General features: G+C 38.2%; 1 protein-coding gene across 2 annotated transcripts in view; it reads left to right on the top strand.

The window, feature by feature from the left end:
- Positions 1–27927, top strand: part of ORC2 (origin recognition complex subunit 2) — a 59160-nt gene that overhangs the window by 17827 nt on the left and 13406 nt on the right. For both annotated transcript variants that reach the window (XM_025405011.1, XM_025405012.1), the window contains exons 5-13: positions 2758–2847; positions 9562–9654; positions 11032–11063; positions 14796–14856; positions 16843–17036; positions 18732–18830; positions 21266–21375; positions 26019–26151; positions 26989–27085. In XM_025405011.1, coding sequence (XP_025260796.1) covers positions 2758–2847; positions 9562–9654; positions 11032–11063; positions 14796–14856; positions 16843–17036; positions 18732–18830; positions 21266–21375; positions 26019–26151; positions 26989–27085 — 909 coding nt within the window. The remainder of the gene's footprint in view (positions 1–2757; positions 2848–9561; positions 9655–11031; positions 11064–14795; positions 14857–16842; positions 17037–18731; positions 18831–21265; positions 21376–26018; positions 26152–26988; positions 27086–27927) is intronic.

Below are 27927 nucleotides of genomic sequence, written 5' to 3'. Positions count from 1 at the left end.
ATACACCTAATGTAAATGATGAGTAAATGGGTGCAGCATACCAACATGGCACATGTATACACATGTAACAAACCTGCACGTTTTGCACATGTACCCTAGAACATAAAGTATAATATATAAAAAAAATAAATAATATAAATATAGTTATACATTCTGTATTCTAATTATATATTCTAGTTGTAGTTCTATAATTGTAGTAACAAGTTCTCCATAAATAGACTTGTGCATGTATGAAAACTAGATATGCTATAGGAGTAGCATTGCAGATCACTGGGGTAGCGATGAACTTGGTCAGTAAATGGTGATGGGACAATTGTATATTCCCTTTTAAAAAAAAGACCCTCTACCTCCCTTTATAAACAGATTAAATACCTTGATTATTTAAACATGAAAAGCAAATTGTAAATGCTTTTAGATGAAAATAGAATGTGGTTTTGGTCTTGATTATAGAAAGTTTTCTTACAAAATATGTAATCAAAAGAAAAGATTGACAAAATCAACTAATTACCATTCATTGTTTCTCAAGAAAATGAGAAGACTACAGACTAGAACAAAATGTTGCAAAAGACATGTCTGATAAAGGACTTTTAATCCAAAATATACAAAGAGTTCTTAAAATTCAGCAATAAGAAAACAATTAAAAATAGGCAAATAGGTATTTGAACAGATACTATATGTGTATTTGCCATCTATTTTTATTCTTTATTATCAAGGAAAATAAACAGATGGCCAATAAGCATATGAAAATATGCTCAATATCATATCATTAAGGAATTGCAAATTTAAACAAAATGAGATACCACTATACACCTATTAGAATAGCCAAAATCCAAAGCACCAATACCACCAAATACTGGTTAGGATGTGGAGCAACAAGAACTCATTTATCTGTAGTTAATGCAAAATGGTACAGCCCCATGAAAAACAGCTGTGCTGCTGCTTACAAAATTCAACATACTCTAACCATATAATTCAGCAGTTATGCTCCTTAGTATTTACCCAAATGAGTTGAAAACATGTCCACACAAAAACCTGCAGGTGGACCTTTATAGCAATTTCATTCATAATGGCCAAAACTTGGAAGCAACAAAGAGGTCGTTCAGTAGATGAATGAATGAACAAACTGGCACATCCTGAGCATGGAGTGTTCAGCACTTAAATGAAAAAGCTATCAAGCTATGAACAAGACATGAAAAGACCTTAAAAGTATGTTACTAAGTGAAAGAAGCCAGTCTGAAAAGGCTACATACTGTATGATTCCAACTATATGACATTCTGGAAAATGCAAAACTATGGTGACAGTAAAAAGACTAGTGTAAAGTCTATTTTATAAGAAACCAGCACTTTCCTTCAAATGACACCATAAAAAGAGTGTAAAGACAAGCCACAGTGTAAAGAAGGTTTTTTTTCTGAGAAGATACCTGTAAAAAAATGTTCTATGTCAGTAATGATTAAGGAAACACAAATTAAGACACCTCTTTTCATGAGATTCAGTTTATACCCATTGTTTGACAAAGATTAAGGAATTTGGATAAAACCAAGTTAGTAGGAATATAGATCACTAGGAAAGCTTAAGCAATAAGGAGGATGAGCACACATTTTGGAAAGTTTGACACTATTTTCTAATAAATTAATTAAGTATTGATAATACATCACATATTTAAATGAAAAACAACGGTTTCAAAAACGTAATGAGGAGGGCATTGTTTTATATTTTTAATTTCTGGCTTCACTGAAGGCAACTGGATTTTCTTACCTGCTTCACACATTCCATTAGTCAATATGATAACTTGTTATCACGTCATGTTGTCTCTGGCATACCTCACTGTACACTCTTGATTGAGAATCAAAAGGTAATTAATGTCTTAGTATTATTAAGAAGTAATTTTGACCTCAGGGATCCTAGCAACCCTCAGGCCACATGTTGGAAATTGCTGTGTTAGGGAGTAGGATACTAGAAATGAATGTTCACTGTGTTGTAGGTAGCAGTTGATATTTAAAGAGGAGACTGAAGAATGTCAGTTAAGTCAGCATCTGTTAAGAAAGCTTTTTTTTTTTTTTTTTTTTTTGAGTTGGAGTCTCACTTTATCGCCCAGGCTAGAGTGCAGTGGCACAATCTCTGCTCACCGCAACCTCCGCCTCCTGGGTTCAAGCAGTTCTCCTGCCTCAGCCTCCTGAGTAGCTGGGACTGCAGGCGTGTGCCCCCATGCCCAGCTGAATTTTTTGTATTTTTAGTAGAGACGGGGTTTCACCGTGTTAGCCAGGATGTTCTCGATCTCCTGACCTCATGGTCACCTGGCTCAGCCTCCCAAAGTGCTGGGATTATAGGTGTGAGCCACCGGGCCCGGCCAAGAAAGCTTCTACCATAAAACAGCTGTTTAAATCTCAACCTCAACAATTGTACTTTTCATCTTTGCTTCAGAAAATAAATATAACCAATAAAGTCCTTTTAGTCCTCCCTCCCCAGGGGCAACTGTTGTTATGAATTGAATGCATATCCCTCTAATCTGGGGTTTTGCCATGTTTTTGTATTTTTACATAGATGTCTGTGTATCTTTGAATAGCATGATAAAACCTATAAAAACAGTTCCATAGCCTGTTTTCTTTACAATGTATTTCTAAATATTTTATATATAAATATAGTTAAACCTTTATGCAAGGCTGTGAGGGGTACAGATCTTTAGTTTTTTGTCAAAAATTTTTTTTCTGTTAATTTTGTTCTTTTTTCCTAAATGTATGTTGCATTTTTTCTTTCAGAATCATTGAAAAATGGCTCTGCTACAGGTGGTGGAAATAAAGTTTATTCTTTTCAGAATAGAAAACACTCTGAAAAGATGGCTAAATTAGGTATGTTGCTTTTCTGATTTCTGTAACTATTATTCATCTTTCCTAAGGTAGATTTAACCACATTCCCCATGATTATCATACTACTGTATTTCCTATAGGAATGAAGACAGATTCCCTATGGTTTAGGGAATAATGAGACATTCCCTAAAAGAAGGATGTTATATTAAGCACAATTAAGTTCATTTGGTTTTTTACATGCTCAGATGTCTTCTGTTTTCAGCTAGATTATAAGCTTCTTGTAGTATGAGCACAGTCTGTTTTTCTTTAGTCCTCTTCAAAATATGTAGCTTAGTTTCTTTTTCTTTCTTTTTTTTTTTTTTTTCAAAGGTGGAGTCTCACTCTGTTGCCCAAGCTGGAGTGCAGTGGTGCAATCTTGGCTCACTGCAACCTCCACCTCCCAGGTTCAAGTGATTCTCCTGCCTCAGCCTTCTAAGTAGCTGAGAGGTGCTGTGTGCCACCACACCTGGCTAACTTTTTTGTATTTTTTTTTTTATTATACTTTATGTTCTAGGGTACATGTGCACAACGTGTAGGTTTGTTTCATATGTATACATGTGCCATGTTGGTGTGCTGCACCCATTAACATGTTATTTACATTAGGTATATCTCCTAATGCTTTTGGTCTTTTCACATAATCCCATATTTCTTGGAGGCTTTGTTCATTTCTTTTTATTCTTTTTTCTCTAAACTTCTCTTCTCACTTCATTTCATTCATTTGATCTTCAGTCACTGATACCCTTTCTTCCAGTTGATCGAGTCAATTACTGAAGCTTGTGCATTTGTCACGTAGTTCTTGTGTCATGGTTTTCATCTCTATCAGGTCGTTTGTGGACTTCTCTGCATTGGTTATTCTAGTTATCCATTTGTCAAATCTTTTTTCAAGGTTTTTAGTTTCTTTGTGCTGGGTTCATAGTTCCTCATTTAGCTCTGAGAAGTTTGATCGTCTGAAGCCTTCATCTCTCAACTTGTCAAAGTCATTCTCCGTCCAGCTTTGTTCCATTGCTGGCAAATAGCTGTGTTCCTTTGGAGGGGGAGAGGTGCTCTGATTTTTTGAATTTTCAGCTTTTCTGCACTGCTTTTTCCCCATCTTTGTGGTTTTATCTACCTTTGGTCTTTGATGATGGTGATGTACAGATGGGGTTTTGGTGTGGATGTCCTTTCTGTCTGTTAGTTTTCCCTCTAACAGTCAGGACCCTCAGCTGCAGGTCTGTTGGAGTTTGCTTGAGGTCCACTTCAGACCCTGTTTGCCTGGGTATCAGCAGCGGAGGCTGCAGAAGAGTGAATATTGCTGAACAGCAAGTGTTGCTGTCTGATTGTTCCTCTGGATGCTTCGTCTCAGAGGTATACCCAGCCGTGTGAGGTGTTAGGTGTCAGTCTGCCTCTAGTTGGGGGTGTCTCGCAGTTAGGCTACTTGGGGGTCAGGGACCCACTTGAGCAAGCAGTCTGTCCATTCTCAGATCTCAAACTCCACGCAGGGAGAATCACTACTCTCTTCAAAGCTGTCAGACAGGGACATTTACATCTGCAGAGGTTTCTGCTGCTTTTTGTTTAGCTGTGCCCTGAACCCAGAGGTGGAGTCTACAGAGGCAGGAAGGCCTCCTTGAGCTGTGGTGGGCTCCACCCAGTTCGAGCTTCCAGGCCCCTTTGTTTACCTACTCAAGCCTCAGCAATGGCGGGCACCCCTCCCCCAGCCTCGCTGCCACCTTGCAGTTAGATCTCAGACTGCTGCGCTAGCAATAAGGGAGGCTCTCTGGGCATGCGACCCTCAGAGCCAGGCGCAGGATACAATCTCCTGGTGTGCCATTTGCTAAGACCCTTGGTAAAGCGCAATATTAGGGTGGGAGTGACCCGATTTTCCAGGTGTTGTGTGTCACAGTTTCCCTTGGCTAGGGAAAGGAATTCCCTTCCCCTTTGTGCTTCCCGGGTGAGGCGATGTCTCGCCCTGCTTCTGCTCTCACTCATTGGGCTGCACCCACTGTCCTGTACTGACTGTTCAACACGCCCCAGTGAGATGAACCTGGTACCTCAGTTGAAAATGCAGAAATCACCTGTCTTCAGTGTCACTCACGCTGGGAGCTGAAGGCTGGAGCTGTTCCTATTTGGCCATCTTGGCACCCAATCCCAATTTTTTTGTATTTTTAGTAGAGAAGGGGTTTCACCATGTTGACCAGGTTGGTATCAAACTCCCAACCTCAAGTGATCCACCCGCCTCAACCTCCCAAAGTGCTAGGATTACAAGCATGAGCCACCGTGCCCAGCCATAGCTTAGTCTCTTCACAAACTTTTTTGAAGTAACAAGTGAGAGTCACATAGAGCTATTCTGAATTAATGATTAAATAAGAGTTTTGCTGGACAATCCTAGCACTTTGGGAGGCTGAGGCAGGAAGCAGGCAGATCCCTTGAGGTCAAGAGTTTGAGACCAGCCTGGCCAACATGGTAAAACCCCATCTCAACATGGTGGTGCATGCCTATAGTCCCAGCTATCCAGGCAGCTGAGGCAGGAGAATCACTTGAACCTGGGAGGCAGAGCTTGCAGTGAGCCGAGATTGTGCCACTGCACGCCAGCCTGGGTGACAGAGCAAGACTCCATCTCAAAAAAAAAAAAACCAAAAAAAACCCACAGAGTTTTACCCTGTATATGGAAAAATGTTGTTTATATTACAGAAAAATGCTTACATAAAATTATTAGGAATAGTCTTCTAACATTTTTCTTACTTGAGTTACCGCCTATACCAATTACACTTCAATTGCTGATTTTCAGAGAACTAAGCTGTAATAAATTACATATAACCTTAAAATTAAACTGTCAATTATTTTTTAAAATTCAGGCCAGGCGTGGTAGCTCACACCTGTAATCCCAGCACTTTGGGTGGCCAAGCCAGGAGGATAGCTTGAGGTCAGTAGTTCAATACCAGCCTGGGCAACATAGCGAAACCCTGTCTCTACAGAAAATTAAAAAATTAGCCAGGCATGGTGGTGCATTCCTGTAATCCCAGCTTCTTGGGAGGCTGAAGCAGGAGGATCGCTTGAGCCTAGGGGTTCAAGGTTACGGTGAGCCACGATCACACCACTATACTCCAGCCTGGGTGACAGAGTGAAACCCTGTCTCAAAAAAACAAAAACAAACAAAAGAATCAGATGGCACTGTATTTCGATCTTGTGGTATGAGGGGGTCATCATTTTTGAAAGCAGTAAGGAAGGAAAGTAATATGTGTGAAAGTACTTTGAAAATTATAAAGGTATATAAATATAAGGTTTGGAAATACCAAAAAGTCAGGAACAAGAGAATAATTATTATCCACCTGGTAAATCTAATAGTTGAAAAAGAGGGCTTACAATGTATAAGTATAAAACACCTATGGATATTTCTTCAGTGGTTTGTTTTTATTCAATCACTGTAGCCAATGACACATGTAAACATTCAGGGTCAAGTAAAAATGAAATATGTTAAATGTTGACACTGATGAGGAATATATGAGAAGTAATTATAAAACCTGTATTTCTGAATATAAGTTAATCAATTGACAAAATCAGTTTAGTTTTTCTAAAAGTTGTAACATTAAATACATTACTGATTTTGAACATAACATGGTACATACAATAATTTACATTAATTGATGTGTTTCTTAGTATATATTTATCTACATCAAGAAATTAAGTTTTTTTGGTTGGGCGCAGTGGCTCACTCCTATAATCCCAGCACTTTGGGAGGCCGAGGTAGGTGGATCACTTGAGATCGGGAGTTCAAAACCAGCCTGGCCCACATGGTGAAACTCATCTCTACTAAAAATACAAAAATGAGCTGGATGTGGTGGTGCGCACCTGTAATTCTGGCTACCTGGGAGGCTGAGGCAGGAGAATCACTTGAACCCAGAACATGAAGGTTGTTTAAATCTATAAAAATGACTGAATCCTGTATAGGAGCACTGAGAAACCAGAGAAATGCTGATGTAATTATTAGAAGAAAGATAAAATAGACACCAAGACCAAAATGAAACCCTAGAACAATGGTGCAGGACAAAAAAATACCACTGGAGAAAGAGGAGAATTATTATTGTGAAGTGAAATAGAACTCACAGGAGTAATCAAGTAGTAGTTCTCCATTTGGAGAATCAGCATGCTCATAACTTAAAGATGATAATGTGTTGTATTTGTAAGCGCTGCTTAAAACTGGAATATTGTCTTCATTCTGTGCATTTCTGTCATCACATCTGAAACAAATACACATTTTAAAGTCATGAGAAGATAATTTTATAGATATTTAGTTTTTATTATTATGACCATGAAATTTCAGGAACACAGTTTGACAGACTGATCAGACTTCTAAAATCTTTGTTTAGTTACAACCCATGTTTAGTTACGATGCTCTTTAATGAATTTCATTGACTCATTAAGTATTGTTGCTAATTGTGTTTACATCTAAATATATCAGTAAAATAGAATGCCTTAATATTTAATAAATAACATGATCTGCCAGAAAATCATGTTATTCTGAGTATAAATGATTATTTTGACCAGGTATAGTGGCTCACGCCTATAATCACAACACTTTGAGAGGACAAGGCAAGAGGATCACTTAAGCCCAGGAGTTTGAGACTAGCCTGCGCAACATAGTGAGACCTTATCTCTATAAAAAAAATTTACAAAAAGAAAAAGATTTTCATATAATTGGGCTAATCAAGATATAGGGCTAGAAATAGACTATAGGTTAGATAGGAAGGCTTTGTAAAATACAGAGAATGTATCTAGGGTAAGAAAATAAATGTAAACAAAAGAGCAAAAGTAGAATTACCAGGTAGAGAAGAAAGTGAGGAGTTCAATCAGGCTGGAGAAGTAAATGGGAAAATTAAAAATAGTTTGAGATCCAGCAATCCCACTACTGGATATATACCCAAAGGGTATGAAATCAGTATGTCGAAGAGATATCTGCACGCCCGTGTTCATTGCAGTATTATTTCACAATACCCAGGATATGGAATCAACCTATATGTTCATCAACAGATGAGCAGATAAATATAAATGAGGTAAAAGAAAATAAGTATCTTTTTTAAAAAAAGAAGAAAATGGATTGGTTAGATAGGACCAGATAACAGACTGATCTAAAGCTATCATTAGAGACCAGTTTATTGTGTAAAAGACAATATAGATGAATTATTAGAATAATGAATATAAAGATACAAAATTTATGCCCTATTTTTTTTTTTAACAAGCCCACAAGTAACATCATTTTTTTTTAAGGGTCTCTCTATATTGCCCAGGCTGGAATGTGTGGTGTAATCTTGGCTCGCTGCAACTTCCATGTGCTGGACTCAAGCAATCTTCCTACCTCAGCTTCCCAAGTAGCTTGGACTAAAGTCACACGCCACCACACCTGGCTAATTTTTCTGTTCTTTTGTAGAGACAGGGTTTCTTCATGTTGTCCAGTCTGGTCTCGAACTCCTAGACTCAAGTGATCCACCCACCTCCGTCTTCCAAAGTGCTGGGATTATAGGCTTGAGCCACCATGTCCAGGCCTAATTTTGTATTAATAGAGTCAACAGCCATGCCATTACATTTCATTTAATATCATCGAAAACAAATATGACACAGGAGCAAGAAAAGAATGATAAAAACTGTACACACGCATTGAAAGTGTGCATGCAGATGATTAATACAGAGCAAAAGTCAGCCAGCTTTTTCTGTAAAGGGCCAGACAGTAAATATTTTCAGCTCTGTGAGCTAGACAGTCTCTGTTGTGACTACTGAACTTGGCTGTTGTAGCTGAAAAGCAGCCACAAACAATACAAAAAAAAAAAAAATGAGGGAAAGAAAATTGTTTTTTTTTTTGTTTTGTTTTGTTTTTTGAGATGGAGTCTCGCTCTGCCGCCCAGGCTGGAGTGCAGTGGCCGGATCTCAGCTCGCTGCAAGCTCCGCCTCCCGGGTTTACGCCATTCTCCTGCCTCAGCCTCCCGAGTAGCTGGGACTACAGGCACCCGCCACCTCGCCCGGCTAGTTTTTTGTATTTTTTAGTAGAGACGGGGTTTCACCGTGTCAGCCAGGATGGTCTTGATCTCCTGACCTCGTGATCCGCCCGTCTCGGCCTCCCAAAGTGCTGGGATTACAGGCTTGAGCCACCGCGCCCAGCCAGAAAATTGTTAAAGTAAAAATAAAATAGACAAAAGACCACTATTTCATTTATTCTCAGTTGAAGAAATGGGCATCTGTTCAACACTCTATTTTATGCATTATTTATACGTATTATAGAATTTTTGGCACAAAATAAACTGTTCCACACTTTATGGAAGATTTAAAAGATTTTAAAGTATAATTTTAACTCTGCACAGTTTTCCCTTGAGTTTAGATCTCACTTTCTGGCCCTTCTTTCTCACCCCCCCATCAAAGATGTGCCTCAACTATATATGGTAAGAAGTGAAAGGAACATAAGTGGTTGATGGAGAGGAGAGTATGGTAATTAGAGAAAGCAGCAAGGTCAAAGTTATTTGTTTTTTTGTTTTTTTTTTTAAGAAATCTGTGGGTAATATGAAGGAAAATTTGAAGATGCTGGGAAGACAGCTAATAAAGGTGAAATTAGTACTACTCCTAATATGGACAGGATTATTTTTCTGATAAAAGTAGCAAAGGTTTTTAAAGAACTTTTGTAAGCGAAATAAGTTTATTTCCCTCTTTATCTACTGTTGTCCTTTAAAAGGTTTTTATATATTTCTTTGTTTACAGCTTCAGAACTAGCAAAAACACCAAAAAAAAGTGTTTCATTCAGTTTGAAGAATGATCCTGAGATTATGATAAACGTTCCTCAAAGTAGCAAGGGTAAGACATTACATTAGTTCTTTGAAAAGAGTTTTCATAGTTGCTTCAAGATAGAGCATGTTACTTTTTCCCTTGTTTGTGCATTTTTATATATTTTCTTCTTTTCTATTCTGAAAATTCATTCAACAAAATGCAATTAATATTTCAACTCATGTAACTTAGTATACTCATGTTTAGCAGTCAATAAGAGGGAAAAATATCTGTGCTAACTGAAGTTGTGCAAATTGACAGGGCTAACCAGAAATAGTCTTTAAATCCTGTTGTCATTTGCTTGAGTTAGCCAATTATTTATAGAAGATTTGACTTTGGGAAATACTATATGAAATAAGGCGTTTGGAGTTTGGAAGTCTTACAGATTGTGGAGCGGCTATTTTTGAATGATCCCTTCTAACTAGATTAAAAAGTATACATTGTGTTTCTCTTTATTTATATTTTTCTTTTGGTTTTTGAACACCAATGTCACTTGCTGGTATTTCTATTTTTTCATATTTTAGAGATGGCATCTCGCTATGTTGCCCAGGCTGAAGTGCATTGGCTATTCACGGGCACAATTAAAGCACACTATTAAAGCCTTGAACTCCTGGGCTCAAGTGATCCTCTAGCCTCAGCCTCTCGTGTAACAGGGCCTATAAGCACCATTGTGTCTGGCTCTATTGTACTTTTTTTTTTTTTGAGAAGGAGTCTCACTCTGTCACCTAGGCTGGAGTGCAGTGGTGTGATCTTGGCTCATTGCAGCCTCTGCCTTCCGGGTTCAAGCAATTCTCCTGCCTCATACTCCCGAGTAGCTGGGATTACAGGCACCTGCCACCACACCCAGCTAATTTTTGTATTTTTAGTAGAAATGAGGTTTCACCCTGTAGGTCAGGCTGTTTTCTAACTCCTGACCTCAAGCGATCCTCCTGCCTTGGCCTCCCAAAGTGCTGGGATTATAGGCGTGAGCCACTGCTCCTGGACAGTTGTACCTTTCAATAATCAAAATTTAAAAGGGCTCCATTTTTCTTGTTAGAATGCTACAGAAATGCAGGAAGTAGCTGTTAATAATGTGAGTGATCATGAAATGAATAGTGATAATCCTCCAGTGGAGAGGGAATTAATTTATAATTCAGTAATAATGTGGTGGCTTCTATGTAGAAGCTGCAGCTTTGCTTTTTTTTTTTTTTTTTAAATTTTTAATTTTTTGAATAGACACAGGATCACGCTATGTTGCCCAGGCTGGTTTTGAACTCCTAGCCTCAAGCAATCTTCCTGCCTTGCCTCCCAAAGTGCTGGGATTACAGGTGTGAGCCACCATGCCTGGAAACTACTTTTGATGAAACTAGACCACAATGAAAAGTAAAGTGTCCGTAGTAAGTCATGGCTTTTTGTTTCATTCTTTAGGCCATTCTGCTTCAGACAAGGTTCAGCCGAAGGTAAGTGATTGACTAAAAAGCAAAAGCCTTAGTGTTACAAAGTAAGACATGATGAAAAATCGTCAGAAATTCGATGAAAAATTATCAGAAATTCAATGAAAAAATTGATCTCTTAATTTATATAGTGCTTTGTAATTTACAGATATTTGGCAGTTAAATATCTAACTTATAGATGGAGAATTGGAGGTTCAGAGAGGTGAAGTGACTTGTGTGAGTTCAGTTGACTGGAAGGAGAACAGCTAGAAAATGAAGCCAGGCCTCCCAGACCCAACTGTTGTGCTTTTTCTGCTGTGTGTAGCGGGCCTGAAAATTTTGGGGGTTTTGCTTTTATATGTCATGTTCTATTTCATTTGCAGGGGGAAGGGGGCAGTGTTGTGCAGTTTGATCCCAAGATACATTAGATCCATTATTCTATCCTTTTATAATTTACATTTGAAAACTTAGGCTGGCTTAGGCAAATCCATTCCAGAGTAATTAAAAGGAATTGACAATTTTTATCTCCTCCTTTGTGGGGTTTTTTCTTTGTTTGTTTGTTTGTTTTTGAGAGGGAGTCCTACTCTGTCACCTAGGCCGGAGTACAGTGGTGGCAATCTCGGCTCACTGAAACCTCCACCTCCCGGGTTCAAGTGATTCTTATGCGTCAGGCTTCTGAGTAGCTGGGATTACAAGTGCGAACCACCACACCCAGCTAATTTTTGTATTTTTAGTAGAGGCAAGGCTTCACCATGTTGGCCAGGCTGGTCTTGAACTCCTGACCTCAAGTGATCCACCACGCCTGGCCTCCTTTGTGTTTTTGTGGTATAATTTTCTCATTATGCCTTTTCGAGTGTTGAGTGTTCCATGAAAGGGCCATATATGCAAAGCATCCCCCAAATGCCAAAGGAGCCAAGAAACCAAAGGAGAAGGCAGACAAGTTTAGTTTGTCAGTAAAGGGTATTTTATTAGAGACAGGAGCATGGTCTGGGGCAGCCACAAGACAGGGTAGCTCTCTTCACTGTTACTCCCCAGAGCCATGGCTTACTAGCATAAGGAAAGGGTATACATGTTCCAGCAAGATAATTAAAGGCAACCCTCTTTAATTGTCAAGACGGCAAGAATGCTATATGCATTGTAGCCAGTAATTTGTGTGATAATATCAAGGTTGACATGTTCTTTCACAGAAGACAGTAAATAAAGTAGGAATCAGGAGGCATTCATGAGTCTGGGGCTAATCAGAAGTTAACATGATGGATTAGCATCCAAGATGGAGTCACTTTTGCCTCCACAGTCAGTATAGAGTACAGGCTGGAGTACAGTGGTGGCGATCTCAGCTCACTGAAACCTCCACCTCCCAGGTTCAAGTGCTTCTTATGCGTCATTTAAGGCCATGCTTATGGCCTGTGCAGGAATGTCCTATTTAGACAAGTCTGTGTATGGGATTAGACATGCCAGAATTTCAATTGTCTTTAATAATGCTTTTTTCCTATATTATGTCTTGTGTGTTGTATCACTATAAAAGGAAAAAAAGCTCATTGCCATAATCCAATCAAGAATTTAGATTATTCTTTCTCAAGTTATAGATTATAACCCATTAGTAGATATTGTCAACTCTCCCAAAAGACCAGAAAAACCTGTTGATGAAACAGAGCTACCTATTACAATAAGAGACAACATCGTTGTGACAGAATCTTAGTGTACTGTCTTAGAAAAGCAAGTTCAAGAGAAAATATGTATAGGGCTTGGGGATCCTGGGCTTAAGTGGCTTAAGGCAGGTTTTTCAAGATGGTAAACTGATTGGTATTGGGCAGAATTGGGGACATGATATTTTAGGATTGGTAGACACAATGAAGATCGTGTCTTAAAGTGTATCTTGATAACTAAACTGTTGATAAGATAAGCTATTTGTCCTGGGAGTAATCTGTTGTCCTGATAGGAGAACAGTTTGCCCAAATGAGCAAACCGTCAAGAGAGATTAGTTTGCAGAAATTTTCTATAGCAAGTAGGGAAATTATTTATTAGTCTTGTCTTTTTGAGCAGGAATTTTCTGCAATGGTTATTTTGACACTGGTGTTGTGAATTCTCAGACTTAAGCTGTGTATATATTATATAAGTTATCTCAATACTCAATCATGAAATCAGTTTAATAAGACATAAACTGCATTTTTAACAAATGAAGTAGAACAGAATTTTAAATTTCTGTTTTATAATTTTTTTGGTTTATATATATACATGTACTGGGTCAAGATGACAAAATGTAAAAATTTTTGAGGATCTTGATCAAAAAAGTTTGAGACATACTGTAATTCCATCGGTAAGGGATTAGCTCAGTTATTAGATTACTATTCTTTTTTTTTTTTTTTTTCCTGAGGCAGAGTTTTACTCTGTTGCCCAGGTTAGAGTCCAATGGCATGACCTCGGCTCAACACAACCTCCCAAGTAGCTGGGATTACAGGTATGCACCAGCATGCCCGGCTAATTTTGTATTTTTAGTAGAGACGGGATTTCTCCATGTTGGTCAGGCTGGTCTCAAACTCCCGACCTCAGGTGATCTGCCCGCCTCTGCCTCCCAAAGTGCTGGGATGAGCCACTGCGCCTGGCCTAGAGTACTATTCTTAATATCCCAAATCAGATTTTAATGACACCAACAATCTATCACAAGACAATAAACTTAAATTTTTTTTGTCATATTTTCATGTTGATAAAATCACAGGGTACCTTAACTTTTTTATCAATACTGTTAGAAATTTACATGTATATAACAGTGGATATTTTAATGTGCTAACAACTTATGGTAGTAAAGTATTCTATAAAAAAATTCTTTGTACTTCTATAAAAAGTTACAATTTTTTAATCGTAACAAATTTATTTATTTCTGTTAAATTAAAAATTACAATTTTTAAATTTCTTACAGAAAGTAAGAAAGTGTAAATCTCTATTTCTCTCCTTAAAGAATGTAATACTTTAACACCAGTAAATTTCTGGCACATTAAAAGACCCATTGCCATATACATAGGAGTGCCCATTCCCTTTCATACTTACGATTGCTACATAATACTATCTTTTAAAAAAATACTCTATTGGGCTGGGCACGGTGGCTCATGCCCATAATCCCAGTACTTTGGGAGGCTAATGTGGGCAGTTCACTTGAGTTCAGGAGTTTTGAGACCAGCCTGGCCAATATGGTGAAACCCTGTCTCTGCTAAAAATACGAAAATTAGTTGGGTGTGGTGGCACATGCCTATAATCACAGCTACTTGGGAGTCTGAGGCAGGAGAATGGTTTGAACCCGGGAGGCAGAGGTTGCAGTGAGGTGGAGTGAGCTGAAATCACGCCACTACACTCCAGCTTGGGTGATGCAGCAAGACTCTGTCTCAGAAAAAAGTGTGTGTGTGTGTGTGTGTGTGTGTGTGTGTATATATATGTTCTACTAATCTGATAGGTGAAAGTAGTTCAAAAGGCTGATATACTCATATTTTTTCTGTACATAATAGAAGTATATACATACTTTACAAATAATATAGAATTCAATTTCTAGAATCACTCTAGTAATCCTTTGGAATTTGTTTCTTTTGTTATACCCTTGTTTTGTTCCAAATAATTCATTTGTCATTATCTTCTAGTTCTAGGAAGTAAGCTCATCTAGCTCTAATGCAGTCTATTGAAAGCAAAATATTTTTCTTTTCTAGCCTCTTTCACTCAGATCAGTCATTAACTTCTATGTTGTTATTTAATGCTTTTCCTGTTTTTAAACAGAGCAATGACAAAAGTGAATTTCTGTCAACAGCACCTCGTAGTCTAAGAAAAAGATTAATAGGTACGTATTTCTTTTTACATGACATTTTTATAAAAAGCAACATCTAAACAACAGGCAATGGTAGTTAAGTATATAGGTTCTAGACTTAGACTGCTTGGTGTTTTGAATCTTTGGCTTTTAGCTGCAACGCTTAGCACCATGTCTTTCACATTGTAGTCAGTGTATATTGAAGTCAGCTAAAAGGTCTTTCCAAAGAAATAACATGCCTTTTAAGACAGTTTTGAGACAGTTTGGAAATTATTCTATTGATTTATTTGGAAATTTTATAATGAAATAATATTAAATATTCATAGTTGTACTGAATGCTAAACAAAATCAAGTGAACAGACATGGCTCCCGCCTTCTAGGAAATTAAAAATCGTTTCAGAATTTTGAATATTTAACTTTGGGGCAAATGACTGGACCTTTATATATCAGGAAAATGTCAATACCTTTCATAATGCTGATCCTTGACAAGAGTAGTATTAGCCAACATTGTTAAATTCAGCCTAACATCAGGGTTTATAACTTCATAGCCCTTTCTTTTCAAGGTACGGATTTCATAGAATTGTTAAAACTGTATTTTTAATCACCATAAAATTGGTAATGCTAAATGATTTGGTATATTAAAGCAGTAAAAGGTCTGTATAGTTGTGATTGTTATTTCATGTCAACTATATCCCATGTCTTGTGTTTTCTCCTTATCCCAAAGATGGGTTGTTTTTTAGAGAGAAGGTGAACTTCCCTCTTCCTTCTTAATCACCACAAAACATATATACCTACATGGAGGAAGCATACATGTAAAGAAGGTAGAGACACTTTCTGCTACCTGCCACCACTTCTAAGCTGTGCATATACCATGAGCAGCAGTCAGTGCACATTTGAATCTGCTAAGCTATATGTGCTTACAAAATTAAGCCTTTTTTTTTTTTTTTTTTTTTTAATATTTACGTTTGTTACATTCTGACTTGGGATAATCCTCTGCAGTATAAAGTTTTTTCACTCATATTTTGGAAGTTAGCTTTTAAAACCAGTTTTATGCCTGTTGATTGTGAAACTGGCTTTATTCTTATTTAATAAGTGTAAAACTAGCTATATTATTTCTGGGGAGTTGTACGCGTGAGGTTGTGGTTTGTCTAAAAAGATGATTCTTGAATCAACTCTGGGATGGTGTATGTATATGTATTAGTAATAATTATAATCATAAGTACCATTTATTGAGTGCTATATTAGTTAGAATGACATTGTCAATAGGCAGCAACAGAAAATTCTATAATAGTAGTTTAAGCCATAGACATTTAGGTATCTCACATCAAAACAAATATGGAGATGCAAGTTCCATGGTTGATGTGACTCAACAGTGTCATTAAGGACCCAGATTGTTCCTATCTTTTTACTCTGCCACCAGCATTTTTCATCTTTAGGTTTGATACTTCATGTTGCAAAATGGCTTTCATAGCTTTAAACGATGGGTATAAATAGGGGTTTTTCTTACATAATTGATGAAAATCTTTCTCAGAACTGCCAGCTATTTTCCCTCAATTCATTGGTCCAGGGGTCACATAGTCAACCATAGTTGGAGCAGAGGCTGGGAAAGCATGTACCTAGAAGAAGAAAAATGCAGTTACCATGAATCATCCCCTAGGATGGGGCACATTGCCATATTTTGTAAAATTAGAGCTCTGTTAGCAAGGAAGAGGGAAGGAGAACGGTGTTAGGTATGATTAACAATTTCTATCACAGTTCCTGAGTGTCAGGCATTATTAGTGGCTTTATATACATTTCAGTGTAATCTTCCTAATGGTTTATTAAAATTATGTACTGTTAATTTGATAAGTAAACCAGTACTGAGAGAATTTATTAATTAGCTCTGGTGAAATCATGAGCAGGTAATGACAAAACCAGAATTCAGACTCTTACTTCAGAGCCCCCACTCTTTCCTTTACCCCACAATGCCTCTCTTGTCAAACCATGAAATTGTCCAAATTGCTATTTTTCCCCCCACAGTTCCAAGGTCTCATTCTGACAGTGAAAGCGAATATTCTGCTTCCAACTCAGAGGATGATGAAGGGGTTGCACAGGAACATGAAGAGGACACTAATGCAGTCATATTCAGCCAAAAGATTCCAGCTCAGAATAGAGTAGTTTCAGCTCCTGTTTGCAAAGAAACACCTTCTAAGAGAATGAAAAGAGATAAAACAGTAAGTGAAGAGAGAGACTTTAACCTTAAAGAAAAATTGTGTAATATCTCAAAGATAGGCTACCCTAAGAGATCCACATCTCTCAAAATAATATTTTTTCTTCACTTTTCTATATTTTCTCAGCCTTCCACATAAATTCCCACATATATCAGTTTCTACTTCTTGACTTTCTGTTCTGGCCTCTCTACATATTCATGAATTAATACCATAGTATATGCTAAATAGTACATCTTAAAAGTGACATGTTGTATAAAAATGAACTTTTTAGGCCAGGCACGGTGGCTCATGCCTGTAATCCCAGCACTTTGGGAGGCCAAGGCGGGTGGATCACCTGAGGTCAGGAGTTCGAGACCAGCCTGGCCAACATGGTGAAACCCCATCTCTACTGAAAACACAAAAATTAGCCAGGTGTGGTGGTGTGTGCCTGTAATCCCAGCTACCTGGGAGGCTGAGGCAGGAGAATTGCTGGAACCCAGGAGGCAGAGGTTGCAGTGAGCTGAGATCATGCCATTGCACTCTAGCCTGGGCAACAAGAGTGAAACTCTGTCTCAAAAATAAATAAATAAATAATTTTTAAAATATGCTATAGGATTAGAATGAAAAATAACAAAAAGAAAAAACTGAACTTTTAAGTAAATATTGATTGGACAGTTGGAGTCATGAGTTGTCAGTGTATCTTGTTTTTGTACCATTGTTGATGTATTTAAGTCAGTGTAATGAATGATGTGGCTAGGGACCCATGCTGAGTCATTTGGAAGAATACTGCAGGCACCCTGGTTTTAGAAAAGGCTAATTATCCTGGTGCTGCATCTAAAGGTTCAGAGCAGTTGAGGAGCCTACTGCTTAAATAGCTTTCTGTCCCTTCCTTACCACCCTAGAGTTTAGTCCTGCCCAAAATAAGAACAAATAGTGTGAGAAGAAAATTCCACTTGACTGGAATAGTAGGCAAGTTTTTTGGTTTGTTTGTGGTTTTTTTCTTTTATTACCTTGCAGTTGATTTCCTCCTCATTTTCACAGTACTTCAGCTATACTAATATTAAAGAATTTGCTAACACTATTTGAGGCCAGGCATCATGCCTGTTTCCCAGCACTTGGGGAGAGCAAGGTGGGAGGATTGCTTGAGGCCAGGAGTTTGAAACCAGCCTGGATAACGTAAGACCCTGTCTCTGCAAAAAAAAAAATTTTTTAAATTAGTCAGGTGTAGTGGTGCATGCCTGCCTTCCCATCTACTTGGAAGGCTGAGGTGGGAGGATCCCTTGTGCCCAGGAGGTTGGGGGTACAGTGAGCCGTATTTGCACCGCTACACTCCAGCCTGGGTGACAGAGTGAGACCCTTCCTCAATAAAGAAAGGAAAAAAAAAAAAAAGATTTACTTGAGGAGAAAGAAAGATCTTGATATGTAAAATCATCTCTCTTTTTTTAGTCTAAATGGAAATTACATATTGTAACTTAGGAATCATTTTTAGGAACAGACTACTACTTCATCTAGTCATTTCTTTAACTTATATGATCCTAGTAATTACTCAGTTTTATTATTGAAATTAAATATGCTTGGCCTTAACTGGTACTGTTGCTTTAAAAAGACTACCAAGTAAAGAATTTCACATGTCCTATTTTACATTAATATTACTGTCTAATTTTGATATAAGACAGATATCTGAAGCTACTAAGGACTGACTACTCTGTTCACTTTCAGAGTGACTTAGTGGAAGAGTATTTTGAAGCTCACAGCAGTTCAAAAGTTTTAACCTCAGATAGAACGCTGCAGAAGCTAAGGAGAGCTAAACTGGATCAGGTATGTTGCAAGGAATGTTACTTCTAAATTTTTTTTTACTCTGTCCTGAAAAATATGCTACATAAGCAATAGATTTGAAAAGTATACACAAGTAGAATTATTGTCCTGATCAAATGAAACACAAGTTAATGTGATTATTACTTCTTTTGTTATACAAATAGTAAATAGGCTGGGCACACGTGGCTCACACCTGTAATCTCAGCACCTTGGGAGGCCAAGGGAGGAGGATTATGTGAACACAGGAGTTTGAGACCAGCCTGGGCAACATAGGGAGACCTCGTTGTTACTAAAATTTAAATAAATAAATAAATAATTTACTGGATTGGACTGTAATTATGCATTTTCCCCCTCTTATTTGTTTATTATTTCTTCAGGATCTATGATAATCATCAGGGTCATAGTCCTTGATATCCATTTGCCATTAATCTCTGTTATTCATTTAACCTATATGTATTTACTAAACCTCACACTGGTCATAAAACAGTGACTGCAACCTGACTTTCTCTCAGTTACAAACTTTGCAAAAAGTAGAGGATATTCTACTTGAGGATATTATGGAAAACCTGCCCAGTGTGGTAACAAGATTACCATGTACTACATACCATGTACTATGGTTCCAGTAGCTCATTTTACAAAAAAAAAAAAAAAAAAAAAAAAAAAAACCCATACAGTTATATTTGCTGGGGTTTTACTTCTCTAAGAGAGGAGACAGAACCATCTGAGTGAGAAAGTCTTTGCCAGTAGTAATTTCAATTGATAATCTAAGTCCTGGCTCATTGGTATTGAGACTCGAATCAGAGAATATAAGCAACGTGGGAGAAGGACACATGAGTCTAGGCTCACAATAGGACTTCATCATACTTAGAGGCAAAAAGATCTCTAGGGGGATGAAAGAAACACCTGTTAGGGAGAGGAAAGCCTTTCATTGATCATAAACATAGCATAGCTAATCAATACAGTCTTCAGTAGCATGTGACAATAAGCATTTATTTTTCATGTCTGCAAGTCAGTCAGAGGTTGGCTGATCTAGGATTTGCTCCATGTTTCTCTTCCTCATTGGACCAGCAGGCTAGCTGAGGCATGTTATCCTCATGACAATGGCAGAGGCATAAGAGAAAAAGTGGGAAAACAGTCTGTTAAAGCCCAGGCTCAAAACTAGATTGCCAGTTCTGCCTCATTCTAGTACAGCTGGATATTGGGGTTAAAAGTGCAGTTTTCCATGAATATTAATTAAAGTTTGAAATGAGGCCGGGCACGGAGGCTCACGTCTATAATACCAGCACTTTGGGAGGCCAAGGCGGGAGGATCACGAGGTCAGGAGTTGAGACCAGCCTGCCCAACATGGCGAAACCCCATCTCTACTAAAACTACAAAAATTAGCCAGGCATGGTGTCATGTACCTGTAATCCCAGCTACTCAGGAGGCTGAGGCAGGAGAATCACTTGAACCTGGGAGGTGGAGGTTGCAGTGAGCAACCTCCTGGAGTGCCACTGCACTCCAGGCTGGGTGAGAGCAAGACTCTGTCTCAAAAAAAAAAAAAGTTTGAAATGAAAGTACATACATGAGATAACATTCTAGAGTTCACACTCAAGTGTGAATATGATCAGATAATCCAGTGTAAATGACTGCTGGAAAAGATACTAGTGCTTTCTCTGCTTTTTCAGGGCTCTGAACTCAGAAGAGATAAGAGAGGTTTTTTTTTTGTTTTTTTTTTTAGCAACCTAGTTAACAATTTTACTTAAAGGTAGTCCTGTTTTGCTTTAACTGTGACTAAATAAACACTGTACAAGCCAGAGTACCTGAAATATTTATCGCAACTCTAATCTTCAGTATTTAAAGAATATTTTACTTGAAAGGTGGTGGAATCATGAAAACATGGTAGTGCCAGAGTGAAGACCCATGTGCAGCTTTTTGCTGGAGTTTTCATTTCAAAAAATGATCTCTAATTCATCAGCATGACTTTCCAAGTTTGGGGTACAGGGCAATGCACTTTCCTCAGTTTATTTATGTTATTGTTTTTAAAAATTTGCAATACTTATCAAAGATAAAGGATTTGTTAGAAACAGCTTTTGGAAGAGGAGCAGTGATACAGATTTATTTTACTAATGATAATGGTAAATAAATTATAAAGAACCTTTAATGTTTTCTGAGAATTAAATTAAAACCTTATTCTTGGAGTTTATAATCATTTAAATGGTTCTGGACAAAACTTACCAAATTCTTTGCTGTTATTACTAAAAAGAATGTTAACAGTTTTAAGAAAACAAATTATTTTTTAAGAATTGTGTTTATCAGTTGATACACTCATTGCCAAACCAGATTAAAGTAATATCCCAATTGGCTTCTTCTAAGCTCGACTTCTAAGGAAATTGTTTGGATTGATCTGCTATCTGTGGTTTGAGAATGACTTTTTTCCCCTCCTCCTTTTTTTAAAGCAAACATTGCGTAACTTATTGAGCAAGGTTTCCCCTTCCTTTTCTGCCGAACTTAAACAACTAAATCAACAGTATGAAAAATTATTTCATAAATGGATGCTGCAATTACAGTAAGTATTATTACAAACTCTTGTAAAATAAAGAATAATACATATTTACATGAATATGTTAAAGTAAGTTAACATTTTTCTTTTTACAATGAGTTTGATATATTTAGTCATATATAAAAATAAATGTAAAAATAGACATTATGACTCATATAGAAATGTCACTTTATTGTATGACTCTTCCCAGAAATTCTACAGTTTTTAAGAAATTTGTGTTTATCAGACTTGACAGCCATTGATAAGATAAATAGCATTTCTTAGAATTATGTTACTGGTTTAAAAAACCTGTATATTTAATTTGTCAAGATTAATAAATATACCAATTAGATTTTAATCCAGTTTTCCACAGCATAGTTCTTTAAATGAAAGGATAATATTTACTTTAATCTTATGTTTGTGTACTACAGACTTTCAGAATTTTATGAGCAGATTTGTTCTATAAGCATTAATTTACTATTTTAACATTATTTCCTAGAATATTTTTTCACTTTTATTATTTTCACACACCTCAGATTAAATTTTAAATTTCCATTAAAATGCCTAGAAGAATGAGTGAAATCAAAACATAGTATTTTCGCCGGGCGCGGTGGCTCAAGCCTATAATCCCAGCACTTTGGGAGGCCGAGACGGGCGGATCACAAGGTCAGGAGATCGAGACCATCCTGGCTAACATGGTGAAACCCCGTCTCTACTAAAAATACAAAAAACTAGCCGGGCGAGGTGGCGGGCGCCTGTAGTCCCAGCTACTCGGGAGGCTGAGGCAGGAGAATGGCGTAAACCCGGGAGGCGGAGCTTGCAGTGAGCTGAGATCCGGCCACTGCACTCCAGCCTGGGCAACAGAGCGAGACTCCGTCTCAAAAAAAAAAAAAAAAACAAAAAAAACATAGTATTTTCTTTTTATGATAATTACTTTTATCCTTGCAGTTAAAAAGACTTGAACATAAGGAAGTGCTTAAAATGTACACGAATGTGAATATACATGCACACTCACAGTTACATTGTCACTGAGGTAAATAAGAAGGTAGATCCATGGGCCAGGCACTGTGACCCATACCCATAATCCCAGTGCTTTGGGAGGCCAAGGCAGGAGGATTGCTTGAGCCCGGGGGTTTGAGAGACTCTGTCTCAAAAAAAAAAAAAAAAAAAAAAAGGTTATGCTAGGAAGGGAATGATTAACTTTTCTGCAAGAACCTCGGCTTCTCTCAATAACTAATTATGGATCTGTGCATTATAAATTTGTAAGCTCTTCACTCTAATCCCATCTCTAGCCCATCATTATTTTTTTCTCCCAGTATGTCAACTTAAGATAACTTAATTTGCTTTGCTTCTCAGGTGAGACCTTATAGTCAGCAAGTTCATTGGAACTGCTAGCTCTCTGAATTCCTTGCCTCTTTATTTTTGTGCTTTGACCTTGTAATCTCTACCTTTGGAGGTTACCTCTTTTCTGTTCTTCCATTTCTAGGTTATCCTGCATTGCCAGAGAGCATCACATAAATACTGTTTCTGCTTGACCTTCGTAAACAGTCATGGAGTTGGACTTTAGCTTGACCTCTAGTGCTTGGTGTTCTGGGTGGGCTCATTCACTCTTCTGGCTTCAGTTGGTTTCTGTATATGAATGACTCATGTAACAGTTAACCTCCAACCCATACCTCACTCTCAGTAGCAGACCTGGATATCTGAATGTATATTAGCAGTTTCTACTTGGATGTCCTGTAAATAATTCAACATACATAAAATTAAGCTCATCTGAAGTCCACTGTTCCCACCTGCCCCTGCTATCCAGCAGAGTGAATGAGTGAATGTTAGTCACTCCATTTGTGTAGTTGCCTATGGCAGAAAACTGAATCATTCTTCTTTTTTTTTTTTTTTTTTTTTTCATTTTAAGAGACAGAGTCTCACTCTGTCACCCAGAATGGTGTGAACACAGCTCAAGGAGCCCCAACCTCCTGGGCTCAAGCAATCCTCCCATCTCAACCTCCTGAATAGCTGGGTCCACAGACGTGCGCCACCATACCTGGGCTCATTTTTTAAATTTTTTATTGTGTAGAGATGAGATCTCACCATCTCTCACCATCTTGCCTAGGCTGGTCTCAAACTCCTGGGCACAAGCAGTTCTCCTGCCTTGGCTTCTAAAACTGCTGGGATTACAGGCATGAGCCACCGCGCCCAGCACTGAGCCATTCTTAAGTATTCTTTTACTCAGTCTCCACATCTTATCAGTCTCCAAATCTTATTGGCTTGACTATAAAGTTCTTGACATGTTTACATTTTTCTCCATGACAGCTAAATTAATCTTCCAGTTTTGTTCCTTCCTATCCATTCCCCAAACATAGCCAATGTAATCTTTCTGAAAAGAACATGTTACTTTCTTACTTAAAACCTTTCTGTTAACCCCTCATTAGTTACTTTTAAATGCTCATTCTTGGCCTGGCACGGTGGCTCACATCTATGTAATCCCAGCACTTTGGGAGGCCAAGGTGGGCGGATCACCTGAGGTCAGGAGTTCGAGACCAGCCTGACCAACATAGTGAAATCCCGTCTCTACTAAAAATACAAAATTAGCCAGGCTTGGTGGTGCACACCTGTAATCTCAGCTACTTGGGAAGGTGAGGCAGGAGAATTGCTTGAACCCAGGAGGCGGAGGTTGCAGTGAGCCAAAATCACGCCACTGCACTCCAGCCTGGGTAATAGAGCAGGACTTCATCTCAAAATAAATAAATGCTCATTCTCCTTGGAATTAGTGAATTAATGGTTTAGTATGACTTAACAAGGCCTTTGTTACTTGACCTCTGCTTACCTTTTCAATTTAATCTATCAATTTCAACTCTGCTTCAGCCTGTAAAATTTTTAGGACTTTTTTTTTTTTTGAGACAGTCTCGCTGTGTCGCCCAGGCTGGAGTGCAGTGGTGTGATCTCGGCTCACTGCAGGCTCCGCCTCCCGAGTTCATGCCATCCTCCTGCCTCAGCCTCCCAATTAGCTGGGACTATAGGCACCCACCACCATGCCCAGCTAAATTTTTTGTATTTTTAGTAGAGATGGGGTTTCACCGTGTTAGCCAGGGTGGTCTCGATTTCCTGACCTCGTGATCTGCCCACCTCAGCCTCCCAAAGTGCTGGAATTACAGGCGTGAGCCACCGTGCCCGGCCTTTTTAGGGCTTTTATTGGCAATGGTCTCCCTTGCCTCCAGTCATCTGTCATCTGAAAAGTAATAGAAGCTACAGTGAAGCTACTGAACAAATTGGTATACAGATAATAAAATTGTGCCTTTACCTTGTATGAGTTTGGAAAAAATATTTATTTATTTATTTAAGATGGAGTCTCACTCTGTTGCCCAGGCTGGAGTGCAGTGATGCGATCTCAGCTCACTGCAACCTCCACCTCCCAGGTTTAAGCAATTCTTCTCCCTCAGCCTCCCAAGTAGCTGGAATTACAGGTGCCTGCCACCAAGCCAGGCCAATTTTTGTATTTTTAGTAGAGACGGGGTTTCACCATGTTGGCCAGGCTGGTCTCGAACTCCTGGCCTCAAGTGATCCACCTGCCTCGACCTCCCAAAGTGCTGGGATTACAGGCGTGAGCCATCATGCCCGGCCAATAATAATTTTTGAAAAGAATACTTTTTTTTTTTTTAGGAAGGAAGAGGAAGAACTGGGATAGCTAAATCACTAAATATTGATTCCTGGCCTTGCACGGTGGCTCATGCCTGTAATCCCAGCATTTTGAGAGGCCAAGGCAGGCAGATCACCTGAGGTCAAGAGTTCGAGACCAACATGGTGAAACCCCATCTCTACTAAAAATATAAAAATTAGCTGGGCCTGGTGGCAGGTGCCTGTAATCCAGCTGCTGGGGAGGCTGAGGCAGGAGAATCACTTGAACCCGGGAGGCGGAGGTTGCAGTGAGCTGTGATGGTGCCATTACACGCCAGCCTGGGCAACAGAGCGAGACTCCATCTTGAAAAAAAAATTTTAGTTAATTTTTTTTTACAGACACTGTCTTGCTCTGTTGCCCTGGCAGGAGTGCAGTGTCACCATCATAGCTCAGTGCAGCCTCAAACTCCTTGGCTTAAGTGATCCTCCCAGCTCAACCTCCTGAGTAGCTGGAACTATAGGCACCTGCCACCACACCCAGATAATTTTTTAATTTTTTTTTTTAAATAAAAATATTTTTGACCAGACGTGGTGGCTTATACCTGTAGTCCCAGCAATTTTGGGGGCCAAGGCGGGTGGATTACGTGAGCCCAGGAGTTCAAGACCAGCCTGGGCAATATGACAAAAACCCATCTCTACTAAAAATACAAAAATTAGCCAGGTGTGGTGGAGCACAGCTATAGCCCCAGTTTCTTGGGAGACTGACTCAGAAGAGTCACTTCAACCTGGGAGGCTGAGGTTGCAGTGAGCCAAGAGTGCCACTGGACTCCAGTCTGGGTGACAGAGTGATCTGTCTCAAAAAAAAAAAAAAGTATATATACATATATGAAAAACTTTTTTGCATTTGCCTTCCCAAAATTCTGGGATTACAGGCTTGAGCCAATGTGCCTTACCCCTTTCCTGTATTTTTTATAAGCTTAATTTAAGGAAACTGGTTGATAATAAAATTGGTAATAAGAGGTATTGAAGTTTAATTGCATGAATACTGTCTTTCCTAACAGCCTTGGGTTCAACATTGTGCTTTATGGTTTGGGTTCTAAGAGAGATTTACTAGAAAGGTTTCGAACCACTATGCTGCAAGATTCCATTCACGTTGTCATCAATGGCTTCTTTCCCGGAATCAGTGTGAAATCAGTAAGTTTCAGAATGTTAAAGGGAAAAACATTATATCCTCTGCCAATTCATGCCTCCACATAAATGAGGATGGAGTATTAAAGAATTTTGTTTTAGTCTTCATGGTAGTAGGATTGTATAGTGCTTAATACCATGTGTTCGGACTCAGAAGAATCTAGCTTTGAAATCATCTTTGAATGTCCTACGTTGTAACTGACATGTATTAAAACTTAGGAAAATATGTTAGTTTTGTTTACTACACTGAGTATCAGTGGTACTTCTGAAGAAGGGAATTATGGGGTCTTCAGTTTTGTTATAAACTATGAAAATGCTTTATTAGGCAAAAACTACATGCTGTGAAAATGCTTTAAAATGCAACAGGATGTGAAGACTATAGTTTTACAATACATTTATCATAGATCATTTTTATTTCAAATGCTTAATATCTCTTCCTCATTTGAACATGAAATCTTTTGGGTGCTGGATATTGAGTCATGTAGTATTCCTTTTTAAAAGTGTCTATAGTGTTTGTGTCCTGTTTCCTTTGATAGAACTGTAGTTTTCTAATGTTTCTCGTGTTCTTGGGAGCTTTTTCATTTGTTTTTGCTGCCCTCTTATATTACCTATTACATTGATATCTTTGCTATTCTTTTCTATTTTCTTTTAGCCACAACTTAGGCAAAAAACAATGAATTAGATATAATTCATCGAATACCAGTAGAATTTTTAAAAGTGATTTTTTAAAACTTTTGGGAAATCCAAATTCATTATTAAGTTATAAAAAAAGGTTTGATTTTCTAGTTGTATATGACAATAAATTGTAATTAATATGGCACCTCTTGCACATTCATGATATAGGTCCTGAATTCTATAACAGAAGAAGTCCTCGATCATATGGGTACTTTCCGCAGTATACTGGATCAGCTAGACTGGATAGTAAAGAGATTTAAAGAAGGTAACATGAAGTAGATGCTCTGTAGTTTTAGGGTAAAGTTAAGCATATACTTCTACTTATTCATGTATTTATATACATACAGTACAGTTATACATACATATTATATGTATTATATACATACATACACATACAGTATTATTATTATTATTATTATTTTATATATATATATTTTTTGAGACAGTCTCTCTGTTGCCCAGGCTGGAGTGTAGTGGCACCATCATGGCCCACTGCAGCCTTGACCTTCTGGGCTCAAGCAGTTCTCCCACCTCAGCCTCCCAGGTAGCTGAGATCACAGGCGTGTGCCACTGTTTTCAGCTAATTTTGTATTATTTGTAGAGATGAGGTCTCGCTATGTTGCCCAGGATAGTCTGGAACTTCTGGGCTCAAGCAGTCCTCCTGTCTTGGCCTCCCAAAGGGCTGAGATTATAGGTGTGAGCCACCACACCTGGCCCAAAAAGATTATTTTAATAATGGCACTTATCTTGGTGCTCTAAAATAATTTGACCTTTTTCTATGAACCTTTTCTGTGAACTTAACAGGGAAGAAAAATGTTAGTCCCACTTTCTTAAGTTTGTATATCCAAAAGCCTTTTTCTGTTTATAAAACACCCCAGAAGTGCAGTGGCGCAATTTTGGCTCACTGCAACCTCCACCTCCCGGGTTTAAGCAATTCTCCTGCCTCAGCCTCCCAAGTAGCTGGGATTACAGGCGTGCACCACCAAGCTCAGCTAATTTATTTCAGAATAATTTTCAGGTTTTGTTTTGCTTGTGTAAAGTGCCTCCACTTGAGCGTTACATCTTTGTCTGATATTTTTTTTTTTTTTTTTTTTTTTTTTTTTTTTT

The sequence above is a fragment of the Theropithecus gelada genome, chromosome 12, assembly GCF_003255815.1.
Source record: "Theropithecus gelada isolate Dixy chromosome 12, Tgel_1.0, whole genome shotgun sequence".
In the NCBI taxonomy this organism is placed as follows: domain Eukaryota; kingdom Metazoa; phylum Chordata; class Mammalia; order Primates; family Cercopithecidae; genus Theropithecus; species Theropithecus gelada.
The sequence above is the reverse complement of the archived record's forward strand: the minus strand, read 5'-3'. Positions and strand labels throughout refer to the sequence as shown.